The 20,838-nt window shown below is 35.6% G+C and overlaps 1 protein-coding gene across 1 annotated transcript; it reads left to right on the top strand.

Annotated features, from left to right (window-relative positions):
* Positions 1 to 2,216: 2,216 nt before the first annotated feature.
* LOC108376557 (neprilysin-2-like) lies at positions 2,217 to 20,832 on the top strand (the record flags this gene model as incomplete). The annotated part of the gene is made up of 5 exons (XM_017632775.1): positions 2,217 to 2,998; positions 12,217 to 12,270; positions 17,915 to 18,042; positions 20,551 to 20,668; positions 20,779 to 20,832. Coding segments are annotated over exons 1-5 (946 nt in total), but the record flags the coding sequence as incomplete, so codon positions are not given.
* Positions 20,833 to 20,838: the final 6 nt, after the last annotated feature.

The following is a 20,838-nucleotide window of genomic DNA, read 5'->3' on the forward strand; positions in this document are numbered from 1 at the left end:
ACTAATGCATGAAAATCCTAACCTCAAAAAAATCACCCGTTAGAAAACTCAGTTTTAGAAATAACCCTTTCGAGTAGACACCACTTCCTTCTATTTAGCTTAGTTTTGACTTGATCGTAGATAATTTTATAAAATGCGAATATGATTTCGGTACCGGGTAGGGAGAAGATTAAGGGTGATGTCCATGGCGTTAGACGGCCAGTCTCTAATACTTAGGAGATTTTTCTAAAGATGAGCACCCAACCACGGCGCCGTAGAACATAATAGGCCGAACCATTTCCGTGTACTTACATCCACAGTTTAAGTCGGAATTCCCTTTCGAGTAAAACGTCCAATCCCAGATGATTCCTAAGCACATATTTACCTTCAGTCCTACTCAGACCCGGTTCCCTGAGGGTATTTGCCCACTAAAGTTAAGTTTGGTCAGCCGCGTAATAGCTTGACAGCGCAAGCGCAGCTACAAATTGTTCAGGTTCCATAAAAGCGGGGAGATATTTGGTGTTTAACCGCGCGCCTATAAAATTTTGCCTCATCTTTACTAATTTAATATTCAGTGTTCAATATAAATTTTTATGACTAAAAACGTTTAAAAGTAATAAATATTTTTTAATTACACTCTGTTCGTCAAGCCTTATCAATTAAAATAATTATAAATGAGCTCATACTGACTGACCGCCTTTCTCATTAATCATTAAGAAATTACAGTGAGACATGGATAAGTGAGCCTACAAACGGAGTTTTGCTATCCGTTGTAAAGAAATAACTCTCAAAAAAAAAATATATATATAAATTAGCAATTTGACGTCTGACATCATTAACGTACAGTAGGGTCCGTTATACATACAAATCCATCAATTTGCAGTTCTGGCAGTGAAGGCAATTAGAATTTGAATCAAAGGAATATCTATGAACTCTCAGGGCCGCTTTCATCATCTCTGATTAACACTAATCCCCAGCTAAACATCGTTACCGACAAAACGTTACAAATGTGCATGGAGTCTGTCATCGATAAGGCCCCACTGTAAACGCCGATATGACGAAAAATGTGAAACGACAAAAAAAAATTTCCTTCTCAAGGGTGTAGACGAACTTTTTTTTTACACAGGTAATAAAACTAAGTGAGATGATAACCAAAGGCAAATAAACTCTACATACATATATACAAGTAATGACCAATAATAAATACATAACTACACTCATACATACATACATATGTACATAACAGAATTAGACGCGGTAATATGAATAGAAATATAAATACATTCGTACATACACACATAAGTACATATGTACATACATACACATGTATATCTGCACGTGTTGTGTGTATTTTTAATAAATCAAAATATAATTTGAACAATTAATTACGAATACCAGACATCTGCAGAAATTTGAAACCAGTTAGTGATAAAACGCCGAATACCAATTGCCAATGACAGCAGCTGTTAAAGCGCAAAGCAATTCAGACTAGAAAGCAGAAGTTTAATTTAAAAAAAAAAATTTATATTCNATGAGCTCATACTGACTGACCGCCTTTCTCATTAATCATTAAGAAATTACAGTGAGACATGGATAAGTGAGCCTAAAAGCGAAGTTTTGTCATCCGTTGTAAAGAAATAACTCTCCAAAAAAAATATATATAAATTAGCAATTTGACGTCTGTCATCATTAACGTACAGTAGGGTCCGTTAGACATACAAATCCATCAATTTGTAGTTCTGGCAGTGAAGGCAATTAGAATTTGAATCAAAGGCATATCTATGAACTCTCAGGGCCGCTTTCGTCATCTCTGATTAACACTAATCCCCAGTTAAACATCGTTACCGACAAAACGTTACATATGTGCATGGAGTCTGTCATCGATAAGGTCCCACTGTAAACGCCGATATGACGAAAAATGTGAACCGACAAAAAAAATTCCTTTTCAAGGGTGTAGACGAACTTTTTTTTTTACACAGGTAATAAAAATAAGTGAAATGATAACCAAAGGCAAATAAACTCTACATACATATATACAAGTAATGACCAAAAATAAATACATAACTACTTACATACATACATACATATGTACATAACAGAATTATACGCGGTAATATGAATAGAAACATAAATACATTCGTACATACACACATATGTACATATGTACATACGTGTTGTGTGTATTTTTAATAAATCAAAATATAATTTGAACAATTAATTACGAATACCAGACATCCGCAGAAATTTGAAACCAGTTAGTGACAAAACGCCATACCAATTACCAATGACAGCAGCTGTTAAAGCGCAAAGCAATTCAGACTAGAAAGCAAAAGTTTAATTTCCAAAAAAAATATTAATATTTGAATCAAAAGTTTACTCACGCCAGTCGTCGCTTGCAAAACCACACCCACTGAGATAGTAGCTGTTATGCCCGAAACGAATAAATTGTTGAATAATGGTTATCTACGCACACCGCATATCTTTGGCGTAAGCAGCGGTGCAACAATGGAGGACGGCGGGGCAACAACTGCCGTTTCGCCGCTGCTCAGCGATAGCGGCGACATCGCCACCACTACGCTTATAGATGACAAATTGTCTAACCTACAACAGAATAGCAAGAATTTAAACAACAGTGCAGCGAACAATGGACCGCATGTCAAATTGCCCACAGTGGTGTATTTAGGCGCTGACAGTGGTGGCGGCGGTGGCGGTGGTGTTGGAGGAGTTGGTGTGAGCATCAGCAGCGGTACCGGTGCAACGCGCACTACACTTCAGCGGAACGCACCCTCGCCCTACCAAAGCACCACAACACCCATGCACCACCAGCATAGCGATTGGCTGATGAAGGAGCCGACACAAAGACGGCGCTTGCTCATCTTAGCTGCAGCTTTCATGGTGCTCGGCGCTGCGATCGGTGCATTGGCGATCTATTTTGCTGGCAGCTATCGTTGTCACTCGTTGCCCACCGCTGGCACGGCAGTAAGCGTTGACAGCAGTAGATTGGATACTGAATATGGAGGTAAGTAAAAAGCTATATATGTACTAAAGTTATACTCGTATTTGCTTTCCAGCAAAAAATCTGAAACGATATTTTGTTGTAGTTTACTGCAAAATCACAGAAAAGCCCCTCCTCTTTATAGGATTAACCCGTGTGCAGAAAAACTTATTTTTTTCGTAAATGGAAATTTTCGAATGGCTTACTGACATACCTAATGTGACCAACCGTACTTCTTTCGGAAGTACAGTACTTCTTTTTTCGCTCTTGTACTTCGTACTTCGAAGTACAGTCAAATGTACTTCTTTTCAATATTTTGTACTTCTGGAGGGAGATTCTGTAACCAGTTAGCGACAATTTTCGGATCGCTATCGCACTTTTTTACGCATGATATATATGTTTTTTGTAGTCTGGGATCGATGGCATCATACCTGCGCAGCTGCGAAGGGCTCTGAAGGTGTCGTGCAAATGGTTGGATCCTATTTATGCGAACTGCGTGAAGGCCGGGTACATCCCCATGGCTTGAAGGGTAGTCAGTATTGCGTTCATCCCGAAGGCCGGAAAAGGCACTCATGTTTCCCCTAGGTATTTTAGGCCTATCAGTCTCTTCGTGTTTGATAAAAACGCGTTTGCTAAAAATGCTAGAGAGCTCTGTACCTGTACATAAGAAACGCGATTCCTCGTGACTATCAGTCAAGGGCTCAATATTTTTATTGCAAGAAAAGGACGGTGAATACCGCCCTGCACACATTGGTAAAGTGGTCAGAGGAAACCTTCACGCATGAAGATTATGCAGTTGGAGCCTTCTTCGATATCGAGGGGGCCTAGCCAAGTATATTCATAATCTTGGGGTTGAAACCAACCCAATAAGCTTACTTCATGGCAGAGCTGTCGCGGAATAATGGGAAAGCGTCTGCACTCAGGACAGAGTCAATAGGAGCACTCCACAAAGTGGTGTTCTCTCTCTCCTGCTCTGGATTGCGGTTGTAAACGACCTTCTAGTTGAACTGTAAAAAGTGAGCTGTCGGGTGATCGCCTATGTAGATGAAGTGTAACTTTTAGTTAAGGGACGATTGCTATACACCGTTTTTGATCTGGCTCAAGGTTACCTGTACTAGGTGGGGGATCAACGGCGGCTGTCGTAGAAACCTAACATTAAGGAAAGGGTAGGAAAGGTGTCGATTGTCTTGTACTGCTAAAAGGGAGCTATCAGTAAAAGGTAGGGTCTCTCGCCCAAATTAATTAATTTGCTCTAGGAAACCAGATTTAAGCCTATATTGTTTCAAGGAGCCCTTGTCTGGTGGAACTCACTAGAAAAGGCTACACCTGTAAAACAGGAATTAGCGGATCCGGTGTTTCCTACCACACCTACACAGGCGCTTAACATACGTATGTTGAACATGGCGCCGGCGGATATTGCAGACAGAATTGCCGAAGCGCGAGCTGGTATTAGGCTAAGGGAAACCGGTTCCTTTTGTGACATAAACAAGGAAAAGAAGACATTTCTCTGCACACGTTACTTCTCAAGGCTAGTGATGGGGGTTCTGATATGCCATTGTGCGATTGGTATTCATGCGGTGAGACTAGGAATTTCAGCTGATGCTTTTACATCAGCTATCAAGAGGAATATGAGGTGGAATCATCTCCACACTTTCTTTTAGACTGTCTAACCTTCGAAAGGCTAATATGGAAGCATTTTGGCTCGCGCTTCTGAACAAACACTGAGCTCTCAGGGATCGAAATTAGCCGCATTCGAAATTTCGTAATCGGCTCGCGGCGTTTATTTAACCCAACCTTACCTGTACTTCTTTGAGCTATGAAATAGTTGGTCACATTAGACATACCTAAACAAAAGCGTCAGCGTTGTCTGGATGTCAAAAAATTCTCATGCTCATACAATTTGTATGAAGCATACCGAAACAACGCGGCGTCAACGCTGAGCGGTTGGAAAATCCGATTTTGACAGGGCGTTAGGTATTGAAGTTGGCTGCAGAAAACGGCGAAACTATCATTTTCGTGTTACACACAAACAAACCTATGCTTATTGTTGGCGTTATTTCTGCATTTGATGTATCGTTGACGCTTTTGTTTAGGTATGGCACTTCGGCGCTAACGCTAGGCGTCAGAAACCGCTCCATCCAACGCTTTTGTTTAGGTATGGCAGTTAGAATTTGATAAATTAGACATATTGCTGAGCTATTCATAATTGTTTATAAACTCGCTGGTCAAAGTCAATATTTATCTTAAACCCTGGAATTGCTTTTAATTGTGAAATTTTCGTAGATGTTTTTATTTTGTACATTTTCCAATTGTGTATCTACCAATCAAGCGCGATGAAAATCGGTACATACATATTGTGCTATTTGCGCCGATAGTGGGCGCCTAGCTTTAATTAAGCTTTATAAAAAAGTTCACAACAAATTAAAAAAATTTAGCTAAATACATATAGTTTAAAATAGAAGTGAATATGAGTATGTGTGTTCATTTGCAAGAATAAATATACACACAGGTACGAATGGAAGAATGTGCTATTTAAATTCCGCCCACAAGAGTCCTTCTAAGTAAATTATTGTGTCATCGTAAAAGTTTTTATAACTTTTCTATAATTTATTCATGCACTTTAAAACCATTAAATTGTGCAATTTCAATAAGTATATGGAGTGATATAAATATACATACATACATACATGCATAGGTGTTGTAGTGGTAACTGGGTCAAAGATCAATAAAAACGAAAAACGTTATAATTTGTTGTATGTAATTGCATTCTTTACCGTTCTATTTCATCCCGTTCGAGACAATTTCATTATTATATACGTACTATTTGAAATGTGTTTATCATCAAACCACTAACAGCCAACCAACAAACTAACCAACTAACCAAGCAAACGACCATCAACCAACCAGTCGTCTAAATAAACGGGCGCGTCTGTGGTACCCATTCAACTGCACAACCAATTCGAGCGTACCACTTTAATATCCGCACTTCTTTTCATTACACTCGTATTGTCGTCGCTTCTCCTTTTGCCACGTTTGTGTTAGTTAGCCCCGTGGCGTTGACGACACATTCAACAGGCGTTGTTATTAAGAGCGCCCAACAGGTAGGCAAAATGCCAAGTAGACAATTCTTAAGACTGGTTTTCACCATGTCATATTTTGACGCCTAAAATTTGGCGACACATTTTGACAAAAGCTGACAGATAGCCGATTTATCCTGATCGATATCAATCGATAAACCGCTTTTTAATCCCATTTGACAATGTGTTTTCACTCTTCATAATTAGGATGACTCCTTCCTTAAGGCGAGTAGGATAACAAAGGATTCCTGATTTTTTTATAATTCTTTGCATTTCGTATACTTACATATTTAATATTTTTTCTAATAACTAATTCTTTAATAAATACATATTTTATTGTGATTTTTTAGCAAAGCATTCTGCATTAAATTTTTATAACACACTTAACTTTAAAATTTTTTCTAAAAGTATGATTTTCGCTTATACCCGTACATAAGTATATGAAATTGTATATAGGTACTTCTATCACAATTCTCAACTTATTGCTTCCTATTGGGCCGCTGCTTGTAAACACTAAATGCCTTGTCGGTGGGGAAAACATCAGCAATTCCATTTCCTTTATGCCACTCATGGGTTCTTTTGCAATCTATTATAAACGTTAAAATATATATACATACGTGTGTATACGTTTAAGTATAAGTAAATATACGAAAACCTATTAAGTGAATGCATTTACATACGAACGTTTGCACACTTATATTTATATAATTTATTTAAATATCTTTAAGGAAGAACATGCAAAAATATTTACATATTGACAAGATTTGACTATTTAATTTTTTATTGTAATTATTTGTTTGTAAAAATATCTTATTACATTAAACGAGCGGGCTCTAACGATTTTGATGAAATTTTGTACACATATAATTTTTTGGATTCTAAGGTTATCTGAATAGGCATTATCTCCGAGAAGACTCGTATAAAGTTGCCACCTATTCGAAATTAGTTACAAATTAATTAAAACATCATAATATTGGCATCAAATGGAAGGTATTTTAAAGATCCCTAATTCCAAAAAATATTATTAATAGGGTTGCCACCTATTTGGAATCGTATATTTATTTAATATTTTGTTTAGAAAAAAAGGTAAAATATTATATTCATGGGTATCATGAGAAGGTTCTTAAACAATGTTTTCCCCATATACAAATAGTATGCCTTAGGATAGTTGCCACTTATTTTCGATACTACAAAATTTATCTAAAACATCGCAATATGGATATCAAATGAAAGGTATTGTTGAGGACTTTTATTAGAAAATATTTTCGATCAGGGCTGCCATGCTTCTATGTAATTCAAATTTTTATTCTGTTAATTTCAATCGGCATTTTTTATGTATACACTGTACATATATGCTCAAGATACATACTATTCATTCCAGCGTATTTCGGCCATATGGTTGCCATCTAAATTTTAGAGTAAGAAATTTACTTAATAGATATCGAAATCCATTTTTATTTTTTTCAAAAATATTTTTTAAAGCTATCCAAATGACCAATATTTGATATCAATACCTTGAAAACTTTAAAAAGTATATGCACTCCGGGCAAAGCTCGGTCAACCTGGTACTAGTTTATTGTTTAGCGAAACCCGTATAAATCCAAGATACGATCCAAGGTATATATCTACATATAAAATAATAATTACCTACTAGTCAGAAATGGTCAGAATTAGTCAGATTTAACTGGAAATAGATACCGTACTCGGTTCTCTGACAATTGAGAGAACAAAACAGAGAGCAGATGTAGTATGTTTGACAACCAAATTGTAAACAAGAGAAAGGTGCACTTGCAGATGTGTGAGCTGAATGTGCATACAAAATAAGCAACAATTTACAATTAAAATTTGGAGGTTATGTAGCAGTTGTCAGAAGTTATCATCCCGTACTGTTACTCTCTCGCTCTGAGCGAATTTTTATTTTTTTACAGTTTTACTAGTTTTAGTTTGAGGATTACGGCATTGGACCTATAAATAGAAGTATCACGTTAAAGTATACGGGCACACTCATCAAACAGATTTCACCTTATTCTTTGAACATAAGAAAATGTTGGATCCAACATTTTGAATTTTGAAAATCTCATAAAAATTCCTAAATAAATTAAATCCATCAATATTTGAAAAATTTTGTCTGCCAAATAAAGTTTGTCATGTTGTTTGAGGTTAGAAAAAAATTCTGAAGTGATCATATCAAACACCTGGGCTTGTCCAAATAACTTTTCATCAATTTTTTTTTGTGGTCCTGTGTGTGTTCTTAGAGTTATGACCTTTTAAAACTTTCGGCTTAACAACTAGTTTAAACTTCATTTGCTCACGTACCAATTTATGAACACATTTAAAAGTGTAGAATAATATAATTTTGTAGTATAAAACACCATCCACCTATCGATAAATAAGTATGCCAGTGGATTTTTTTTTTCTTAACCCTTTCAGTACAAAAAATCAACCGTTGAAGCTAAAAACCTGAGAATTTGTACACCGGCGAATTTGGGTCGTCGATTTCAAAAATACAATCAAATATTTTATAAAGCTTTATTATTTTATTCTAGTGTGTTTGTCCGAAGAAGTCTTAGACGCCTGGCATAAAAGTATAAGGAATGTGCGATTTTTCCATAAAAGAAACACGACGAGATATTTAATGGCTCATTTGTTATTAATGTCGGATCCGGAACTATCATCGCTTAGGACTACAAAAAAAAAAACAATTTTGAATTTGGTGAAACTGAGATGTATATTTTAAAAGCCAACATTTATAAATTCATTGAGAAAGTTTACAAAAATTTTTATTTTATTATTATAAATTTTTTTCAATAACTAAAATCATAAGGGAGGTATCTAGTCATTTCCTGATACCAAATGAAACAAAATTTGCCAAAGAGTTAAAAAAGTTTAATTCTATAAGTTATTATTAGTTTTTAGTGCATTCTAATCACAAATGTAACTAAAATCTATTTTTTTCAGAAAAAGGATATAGGGGAGATACTCAAGTCCTTACACCGAGCAAAATGAAATTTTCACAGAGAGCTACCAATTTTCGCTTTATTCTGCTTATAATTGTAGCTTAAATTAAGCTTTTAAAATTAAGTACATATGTATGGGGGGTAGTCATGTCCTTTCACCGATATTGCCAAAGCTTCGATTTTTTCGTAATTTATATATTCTAAAGCAGCACACCAAATTTCATTTTTTTCTGCCATAACTCCCCTAATTTTGCCGATTCAGTATATGGGGGCGCTGTACTGTGCGCCAAAAAAACGGAGGGGAAGCTTATAAAAATCTTATTAAAATATATGTATTTTCTATTGAAAAATACCCAACAGATATAGCGACTTGACCACCAAAATCAAAAGTTCTAGGGATATACCATATATGTATGTATGTTTGCACATGTGTCTACAATTGCGTTTGTATGCATGTACCTTAATACTTATGTATGTATGTTGAATATTGCGTTTGCAATGCAAACTGTGGAAAGCCATCTGCGCTTCATCACAATTAAATACACACCAAGCTAACGCTCAAGCGAGTTAAACGAAGTTAATTTGTTTTTAATGCCTGACATGTCCGCGCAGCCCCGCGCAGCCCCGCACTCGCCACTAACTATCGAGACTTTGTCATGCTGCTCAACGATACCACCAAAGCTAATCACTCACTTCGACACGCAAACCACTCACACCTACCCAATATCCTACTCCCGCATCCGGTGAGCCCTATACATAGGTGAGATATACCGACCAGACCGTGACACATATTTATGCATACATACATACATATGTATGTACGTATGTATGTATGAATGTTTGAGCTCGCAGATACACTTGTAATCATGTCAATGTCCATTAGAGCGTTGTGGCGAATCTTCGTAGCGCGGTAAGCGCGGTATTCACGTATCGATTTTCAATTGAGCAACAACGTTCCCAGCAATTCCTTATCCAGTGGAAAAAAACGAATAAGGTAAAGTGAGTTGCACGAGGGGCTATAGACGATGAACATTTCAATTAACTTAACGCTTACTAGCCCCAGTTTATACAAAATATACATCCATAGATACATAAATATGTACATGCACTAGTGTGTAAGAGTTATCTATTGTCCCAGCCATCATTTGGATGTCTATTCGGCATTACCGCTTTGGTGTAGGGATTAGCAGTGCGCGCTATCTCTCCGCAGGGTCTGGGCTCAAGCCTTGGTCAAAGCAACATCGCAAAAAATTTAGAAAAAGGTTTCCTAACAGCGGTCGCCCCTCAGCAGGCAATGACAACCCTTTGCCATGAAAAACAGCTTCTCATATAAAATACAATTGCCGTTCAGAATCAGCAGGAGCACTGGAGGTCCCTCCCCTTTGCGTAACAACATCAAGGCGCACGCCACAAATCGGAGTAGAAGTTCGGCCAAACACTAACACAAGCGCCAATCTATTATTATTACAGCCATATCGAGTCGGATGGACGAATGTTTAAGAGAAATTCTTGTCCGCGATGAAAAAGCGAATCTTTTCTGACTTTTCCAAGCGATTACAGAAACCTTGTAAGCAATCAAACATAGTGGTATCAAACGACCACAAAAAACAGGATGCTTTCTTTTCTATATAGGATAAATGTCGTTTTCGTATCACTGCGGCGGCTCGCTTTATCATCGTTTGGACGCGCTCACCGTCGCTATACGACTCGCTAGAGAGCACTTCCGAGATTAGTTGCGCGCTAAGAATACTCGATTTCAAGTTGCTTGTGATTGAAAATGTTGGCTGGGATAGCATTCCAACTTTTTACTGCTGCTGACACTGCTTTACGCTTCACATGCAAAGTTGTGTGTGTATGTGTGTATGTGTGTGTGCGGTTTTTGGAGAATCAGTGCAAGTGAATGCGCGCCACTTATTGTGTGGCAGATAAAGCGAATTTGAAGGGCTTGGCCGATACTCTGACGAACAAGCCTTTGGGGCGCTTGCCGCCACTGACGAATGCTATCGGTTTCCACCTGCTGCCTCTTCATCAACGACAGGGTTCTGTCAATCGTGCAGAAAGTGTTAAAATCTCGTTAACATCTTGTGTGTCACTCACCGCCAGCGCCATAAATGGACTATGAATGGCTATAAGCCGACGATGATACGTACTCGTACTAAATACATGAAAGTCGAGAGTATTTCTGCAGGCAGAAGTGCATTTGCATGTTCGCGTCCATTGAGTGTCTGTGGTTAAACGTTTAGGTGTGTAACAGTATTAATGTTTTTACATCCAATACATTTCCATAAGGATTTAAGAAAATTGCTTAAAAACTCCAATTGCCTATACATATTTAAATTTTAAATCCTAGATTGTCTGGTATTTTTCTTGGGACTGCGGCACCTTAATTGCCTAGCCTTTTATTTCGGAATAGCTTCTGGACTATTAGTGTATCACAGGTTCTTAAAGTATGGTTAAAACCCTTAATGTTACGGGTTTTCACCTGGCATATGCTATTTATTAAAAGTGGCGAAGAGTTGCCATATACATCCATTCATACTTCGTACTAGCAAAGGGGCTAGTACATGGTATTTGGATGATAAAATGCAAACGTGTGATTCTCTTAAATATACAATCGCCGTTCGGAGTCGGCGTAAACTGTAGGTCCCTCCTCAAAAATATTTTCGGCAGTAAACGAGTCCTAAACTCGTAGTTTGACCCGTATTGCAATATTTAATTTATCTCATCAATTTAATTAAATTAAAATTTGCAAACAGGTGGCAACCCTGCACAAAAATATTTTCGGATGCGCAACCACGCAACGATGCTAGTTTTCTGCTAAGTGGCGCAAGCTAGACTTTTTCTTCTAGTGCGTCTGAGAAATAAAAGGGACTGATGCTTTCTATTTTGACGTTTCGGAATGCACCCTTTCTATATTTAAAGTTAAACTTCTAGCAATACATCGGTGAAATCTGCTTTTAGTTCCTTGCTTTAGTTTTCGAGTGATGGGCGTGCAAACATACAGACAGACAGAAAATAGCCGTTTGCCATAAAATCCATTTCCTGCTAATGTACATTGCAGTTATTTGCTTTGGCAAAGATTTTTTTACTTCTGCGTATAAGTAAATACATATAAATATGTATTAGCAAAATTTATTTTTTTTTTTTATATTTTGAAATTGAGCAACAAGAAGCTAAACAATCTGACTTATTCCTTTCTCTTTTGCAGGTGCAAAAACTCTTCAGCAGAATATTTGCTTAACAGAGGATTGCGTTCGAACAGGTAAAAATACTGTATATATAATTTATTTTTTAATATTTCTACTGGAATAATCGAAATATTTTCTGGGAAACAGTTTAATAATTTTTGGTAAGCTTAAATTTAATGGCATTAGGGTGGTACGTTAAGTTGATAAGAACTGGGTTCTGGGGGAGGGGCAAGAACATCGATATATTATACTTTAAGATTCGACTGTAAATGCCGAAAATATGACGAAAAATTAAAAATACAACCGCCTACGTTCAAATTGCATTGCAAAATTATTTTAGGATAGGCATGGGCAGCGCTGGCAGAGCTCCATAATCATGTGAAAAAATGTTTCACTTGCTTATGGAGTTATGCGTGTGCTGCCCACCACTGCTTTAGAATCAGAGATGTACGCTAAACTTTTTTTTCCTACACGGTCTAGTGTACACGGAATCTAATATTATGAACAGTGTTTAAGGAGTTGAGGACTGTTTCAAAAAAAGAAGTAATATTTGCAGATTATAATTATGTTACAAATTGTTAATGTTAAGTGAATTTTAAGCAAGAAATCTCTGAGGGGTTTACTAAATTAGTTAATTAAAAAAATTAAAGCTTATGGTCCTCCTAAATTTGTCAATTTAATGCTTTTGACAAAAAATAATTTTTTTCTGAAATAAATACACAAGTTTGTAAAAATTATGTTGTCAACACCGGCTATCAAAACTCTCTTTGCATATGTATTTATTAATTTTTTTCCTTCCTTATATATGTAATACCAAGAGAAAATACATACATATGTATATGGAAAATCACATAAAATAGAAATAAAATTCTATGAAAACCACAAGTATCAGATTAAGAACTGAAAAACGGACTATATTGTCGAGTAGTAGAGTATGTATGACAGAAACATGACAGTCGCTTAAATTGTTAACAAAAGAACACAAAAAAAATATACTGAAAAATCACTTATGGGAAATATGACATATATATGTACATATGAGTGCACATTAGGGCGCACCACTCTCCATACAAAAAAAAAAACATCGAAACTTTTTCCATCAGTAGTATCAAGTTAATTATATATTTTAAGACTTCTGCAAAAAAAATATTCTGAAAATATATTGAAATGTACGTGAGCGGGGCCGATTTGAAAATACTTCATAAATCGAGTTTTTTATGAATTAAATTAATTTTTAAAAATATGTTTTCCCCAAAAATCACCTCAGATGATAGAAAGGTGAAGCCTAAATCAACGGAATCAAAATAATTACATAATAAGGTTTTGGAGGTATCTCCAGGCCATGTAAATATTAATATTTTCGCGGAAGTTTTAAAAGGGAAGAAATTTTATATCTCCGGTGAAAAACCCGCAACTTTTTGGGCGAGGCGCCGTAATGTATGTACATACGTATGTATTTGAAAATAAGTTCAGTTCGTAACTGTGAATGTGCGCGAAAATTAAAAACAACAACAATAAATTCTATATGTATATATGATATAGCAATTTAAAACTACACACATGCATACATACATATGTATGTAAGTACATGCTAACAACAGTAGGAACAACAACAACAACAACAACAACAACAACAAAGCATAATGTTAACGATGACATCTATGACAACCTTTGTTGTCAACAATGTACATCAAGTTTCTGTCCCAGCTTCTGTCCGCATGCCGCTGCAAGCGCACGGATGGCTGAAGTAAGACTTCAACAGCCCAACCGACAAACTGGGAAACTGGCAAGCGTTCGTCCAATTCAGAATGCATTTCATATGTTCTTTAGCCGTTTTACAACATGACATTGCCAGCCATTTTGATTGGTGGCACAAACAAACATGTAATTTCCTCAGCAGAGCTCTCCAGTGGACTATTTGCTGGTTGAACGGCAATGTTCACTTGTTCAAATATACACACATACTTATATACATACTTACATATGTTTGTGTTGCCATTGTTGCCACTGTATCAACTAAATAAGTTTGGGTATTGTTGTTCTCAATGTTGCTCATGCCGTTGTGGAAAGGTTGTTGCCATGTTGGTTGTTTTTATTTTTACTATTGTTGTTGCTGATGTAACTGTCATGTTCGAATGTTAGATCCTACATGAAATACGAGTATGTGCGCGTGTGTATTCTGCTTGACTTGACGTCCAGCTTTTAAGTTGCACAAATGTCTTATTAATGCCAGACCAAAAATAAAGTAATAAGACTAAAATGTTTAAAGTTCCAGCTCTAAAATACACACACACACACACAAACACACACACACTGCATACCTATGTATTTCATTATAATTCCTCCAAGCAAATTCACTTTTCAACACACATTTGTGCAGACGATCACGAACACCAACCATGCTAAATGGAACTCTTTCATTTATCAAAGCAGCTTAGAAAAACTGCTTAGAAACTTTTAGTTGTTAAATGCTTGGCTACCTTTTGCAAAAACTTTGCTCTACAATGCAAAAGATAACAGCGTTACTAAATGTGCCAGCGACAATTTGCCGGTTGCGTTTCTCGTGCTAATATCGAATTTTATATACAAACATGTACTTATTTATAAATATGTACCTAAGCATGCATGTACACACGCACCGTGCCGATGGCGGTTCATGAATCACCGCTTCAAACACAACTGATTTAGAAACGCTCCTACCTACGAAAGTTCTACCGGGCGTATGAGTAACGTTTAGTAACACTCCTTTGTTTATTGTATACATACATACATATGTACATATGTATGTATGTGAACACATACGCATTCATATAGATACGTGGCAGTTGTATGTGAACCGTTTATTTTGAAAGTGGTATAAGTCATTTCATGCCATTCGACTTCAATGAGTGATCATTTAACTGTATCTGAACGCGTCTGATATTCGTTCAACTTCAACAGCCAAACCGTAAGAAGTTTTGTCAGTATGTTTATGACGGTAGAACGATTTACAGATGCATTCAATTAGAAGTGCCAATCATTTAAGCAGAAGATGTGGATATTACTTATGTCATTTTGAAAATAAACGGCTCATATCTATGTATGTTTTTTTTTGTTTTTTGCAGATAGATACATATGTCTATGTATGTTGGTGTATATGCACCTAAAGTTTTCCTACATATCCCAACACCAACAACCACAACCCATTTACCCTGACCTCTTTCGATAAAGTATACACTGACATTTGCACACATTTCCTTGTTTGAAAACTTAACTTCTCAATGAATTCTAAAAGGTTTAGAGCGGACACTTGAATGTGCTTTTGCACATACATATGTACATACATACATATTTAAATGCATACGTATGTGTGTGTGCGTGAATGCGGAGCACAACCTGTTTGCTTTGGTACTCGAGCCATATACGTATGGTAAGACTTATTACGTTAAACAACAAATGAAATAAATAGAAACGCTTTTAAAAGTTTTTCGCATCGATATTGTAAATTTATTTAATTAATTGTATATACACATGTATGGCAGAGTTCCCGACGTCGGTCGTGGTGAACAAATAAGTATATAAATATATATATTATTCGGACTTCCCATTCGGGAGCATCCGATCAATACCTAGCCTTAAGTGGCAAAGCTTAGCCCCAGAGGAAACTGACGGCATTTAAATTCAATTGTAAGATCTGTGGATTCATTTGTTTTACTACCAGCCTGGTTCCATTAAAAAGTTTAGGTGTATCACAGTTACGAACGAAGAATAACAGGCGCACACAAGTCCCCAATAGCAAAAAAACTGCCAAAAGTAAACAAAAAATTTGCTTTCAATTGCTATGCTCAATTTATCGTAGTTTTATAAAGAACACAATAACGGATATTTTTACTGAAAAGACAATGCTTACTATGAAGTTCCTACTCATGAATATAAGCGTAAAGTCGCAGCTCGCGGAAATTTATGGTTTTTTCTACTTTTAAAAATTAACATTGTGTCCGTTATAAAGACTCTTGAAACGTGAATGGAGTTAATAGGGCTGATCAGGATCTTGTGCATATGCTCTTGGATTTGCATATTCGTTGCATTTGTAAATTGACAACAACAAAATGTATACGGTTGCTATGGCAGCAAGCAAAAAATTTGCAAATGCAATTCCAACTTCAAATCCTGTCACGTCCATTTTCCTAAAATTCTATGAAAAACCAAATTTTCGCTAAAGAGCCATTGTATGTTTATATCAAATTTGAGTAAGTAATGATGAGTTCCTTAGCCTCGCTGCTAAAAAAAATCTGAACGTCCGGTACATGTACACATATAAATTTAAGGCCGTATTTCTACTGAAATTGCTTAATTTAGACGATTTTTATCCTAGGTTATTGAGTAAGGTATCAATTTGTTTGTAAATTAATTTTCTTTTAGATCAAGTCAAGTCAATTGATCAAGTACGAAAATAACATTTTTTTTTGTAAAAAAAATAGAGGGTTCAGGAACTATAACAAACCTATTTTCATATTGTACTCGACCCCACCTACAATCTGCACTCAGTTTTGTTTCGAGTGGATGTCGTAATTTTTTTTTTATAGCACCGTGTTCTAGTTTTGAATATTCAGGTCGCCTTATTGGATACGCGATTTTGAATTTTTAAAATCTGGCATCAAATTTGTAATTGGTTGCCCAAAGAACCTACAACAAAGCAAGTTCAACTTGGTCTGATTTGATTTTGTATTTTGGCCAGCTTTGTATGCTATATGGAACCACTGTAATGAAATGAAAATTATGGAGGGGAAATCCTGATGGCCGAAGTTAATTCGAAAACTCCCAGGGGGATGTAAAATTCTTACTAAAAAAGTTAAAAATTTTGAGTGTAATTATTAAAGTTTGTTGAATTGTTATAATTTTTGTGCGAAGTTTTAAATTGGGAGTTATGTAGTGCTGGTTATGCAATGTGTTAGACTTTCATAAAAAAAAAATTTATAAATATTAAATAAACAAAAGAAAAATAGCCAAAACTGGTTAAAATGTGACTTAACTTAATCAGCTGACCACAAAGGTATATGTGTGTACATTAGACGCTACCATCTTACAAGCAAACAAAAAAAGTTCTCCGTACACCCTGGAATCAACAGAATTTTTTTTTTCAAAGCAACCGTATCATCTTTATAAGTACGGTGACCAGATTTCTCTGGCCAAAAATCGGACCATTTCTAAAGCATCGAACCTGAACCTACAATATTGTTTTTAGAATGAAAAGACATACAATCTTTTAACCCAGTTTTATTTAAAACAAAACAAAGAGAAAAAACTTCAAAAATGATCGCAAAAATGTAAACACACAATATATACAGTGGCGAGAATGTAAATAGGCAAAAGACATTTTAGCAAGTTTTGACGCCTTTTCTTTGTTTAAAAAAATTTTATTATTTTTTATGAAAATATAGCCGACTATCTTTTGGGCCGGAGTACAGGGAAACTCTTATTAAATTAATAAAGAAAACACTGATAATCAGGACTTAATCGGTACAAATATGAAAAATCGGGACACTTATACGTTCCGACTTTTAAAAAATATTCAGCTGGAAAATTTTCTCAAAATCGGTACTGTTCCGCCAAAATTGGTACGAATGGTCACCGTAATTATAAGTGAAGTAGTCTTTAATTGAAAGATGTTAGCATACAACACACATATATACATACATACATACTTATGTAACTATGTACTTGATTTTCCTTCTTCAGCTGCCTCGTTGCTTTCGGCCATGGATACAACAGCGGACCCTTGCACAAACTTTTTTCAGTTCGCCTGTGGCACATGGAACAAGATACATATCATACCCGAAGATCGCAGCTCCATTAGTACATTCGAGGTAAGGTTAAAATACATAGCGGTACCTTAATTCACAAAAGCCCGAACCAACATTTCTTTAGAAACTGCGTTTTCCACAGATTTTGGTAGGATATATTGAAATACACCTTTGCTAAAAATTTGAAAGTATTAGTATTTTCTTCTTTTAGAATGTTTTTTGCTTCTCCTGTAAAATAAAAAATTTGCTGGTTAGGGCCGTGGTGAAGTAAGGTAGCGATATGTAGTATGTACGTATAAATTTTAATAAGTCAGTGTTTTATTTTGCAAGATTTTCATTTTTTTTTTTACTTTGGGTATCTTATAATTTTTGGTTACTACAGTGAAACCAGTCAGAGCCGGAATCGCAAGCGAATACAATTTTGGTCCATCTCAGACAGGTTATCGACCATAAGCACGCTGCAAAGTTAAAATATATCTGTATTCAGGGCTGCCAACTTGGCTCAAACCGTGGCATTTTTGGCCCTACTTTACATCAAATGGCACTTAATTTTTCAATTTTACACAAAATGGCCAAAATGGCACTTTTCAAAAATAGTTATATTTCAGTACATTTTTGTGAAATCCTTTGCATGTACTTATTTTTCTCAACTAATATTTTCTAATTTCTAAAGATTATTTAACTGGTTTATTTTATGTTGGCATTGCCCTTTTGTTTTAGAAATGTAGTTCTTATTTAATTGCTAAATGGGAAGGATTAAACAAGATGGCACCCTTTTTGGCACTTTTATTTTACTATTTGGCACGTTTTGGAACTTTTTTAACCTCAATATGGCTTCTCATAGCTAAGGAGCGTTGGCAGCCCTGTCTTAGTATAATGCAGCATACGATTGCGATCACTGGAGCCGAGCTGTTGAAGAACTCTTGGCAAATAAGCGTGCAAGAAATAATTCCGATACTAGCAAGTCAATATTCTTATTAAGTCTCAGCAAAAAATTCCTTGTGGTTTAAAGAATCAGGGCCGGAATTCAATATGAGTAAAATAATTTAAATCAGCATTTAATCATTATTATTTGATTTTTATTTTTTCGATCACAAATAATGATTATTTTATGATTTTTATTTTTTCCCTTTGAGTTTTACTTTACCACTTAAAAATAATGATTATTTATGAAATTGAAAAAGCCATACAGACGCAATCTACTGAAATTTTGACCTGAAACTTTTGGGACTTAATGCTAGCTGGTATAGCTTTTGAGTATTTTAAATGATCATTATTCTTAAGTGAAAAAATAAAACTCAATAATAATTATTATCTTTAAGCGAAAAAATAAATATCATCAAGTAATCATTATTTTTAATCGAAAAAATTAAAATCAAGTAATAATTGTCAATGTTATTGTGGCTTGTTAAAATTTTATTTTTAATATTTTTATTGAGCTTTGTACCACGATTGTTTATTAGGAAAAATTGAAAAAGCAACAAAGTCTAAGCGGTAGAAGTTATAGCACTATTTCGGAGATCACCACATCTCCTCATCAGACTTCTTTTTTCTAGACTTCAGCAGGAATCGAACCTGCGAATTCGATGTTCAAAGTCAGAAGCGTTAACCACTGAGCTATGACATCCCGTAAACTCTTGTTGCTAATTCATTTTCCTTATTCAACCAACTATCAACCAACTACAAAATCAGCTGCACTTGATAGTAGTTGGTTGAATAAGGAAAATGAATTAGCAACAAGAGTTTACGGGATGTCATAGCTCAGTGGTTAACGCTTCTGACTTTGAACATCGAATTCGCAGGTTCGATTCCTGCTGAAGTCTAGAAAAAAGAAGTCTGATGAGGAGATGTGGTGATCTCCGAAATAGTGCTATAACTTCTACCGCTTAGACTTTGTTGCTTTTTCAATTTTTCCTAATAAACAATCGTGGTACAAAGCTCAATAAAAATATTAAAAATCAAGTAATAATTATTTGCTTTGAGCGAAAAAATATAACTCAAATATTAATTACTATTTTTATACTTTATTGATTAAACTCGAAAAATAAAAATAATTGTAAATTACAGTAGAACGTACGAACACAAATAAATGTGAATAGTTGAAATTGTTTTACAACGATTACAACTTGTTGATTTTTTTGGCTAAAATTTAAAAAAATTATGATTATTTTCCGTCCCTCTAAAGAATAAAAGGAATGCCACATAAGCTACTATTCCATACGAACACAGATATATATTTATTCTCCCTAACCCACAGTTTTCAATAAACACATTTCAAAGCGGAAGAAAATGCAAAGAAATTACCCAATCACTTGAAGACCACAGACTCAAGCTTATCATAGATACTCGTGTAACCGATTTCAATTATTTCGTTTAGTCGATGCTACTCAGTTTTTTGTGTTTCACGTAAAGAAAGGTTCTTTCGCGATCGAAAAGGTTTTCATTGATGCTTCTTAATTTTTCTGCATTTCTCGTTAAATGTTTATTAGGATTCATAAGAAAATTACTTTTTAACACATAGACATAAATAATAATGTATGTATAATATATGGAAACAAATATCTCTGCTAGGTTCTCTCTGACGAGCAGCAGGTGGTGTTAAAAGGCGTGCTTGAGGAGCCCATCAATGACAATGACAACAACGCCACAATCAAGGCGAAACAGTTTTACAAAAGCTGCATGGATTTACGTAAGTCGAGACGAGGCTCATTTGGCCCCGCACACTCAAACAAAAATTATAATAAATACTATGTACATATGTTAAAAGGATACGAGTACTAAGCAATTTCTCCCTTCTAGCTCAAATACGCAAAATTGGAGAGGGTCGCCTGAAGGAGGTGCTCAAATCGCTCGGCGGCT

This window comes from Rhagoletis zephyria, unplaced genomic scaffold, assembly GCF_001687245.7.
Source record: "Rhagoletis zephyria isolate East Lansing unplaced genomic scaffold, Rhagoletis_zephyria_1.1 Rzeph_scaffold_10639, whole genome shotgun sequence".
Classification (NCBI taxonomy): Eukaryota; Metazoa; Arthropoda; class Insecta; order Diptera; family Tephritidae; genus Rhagoletis; species Rhagoletis zephyria.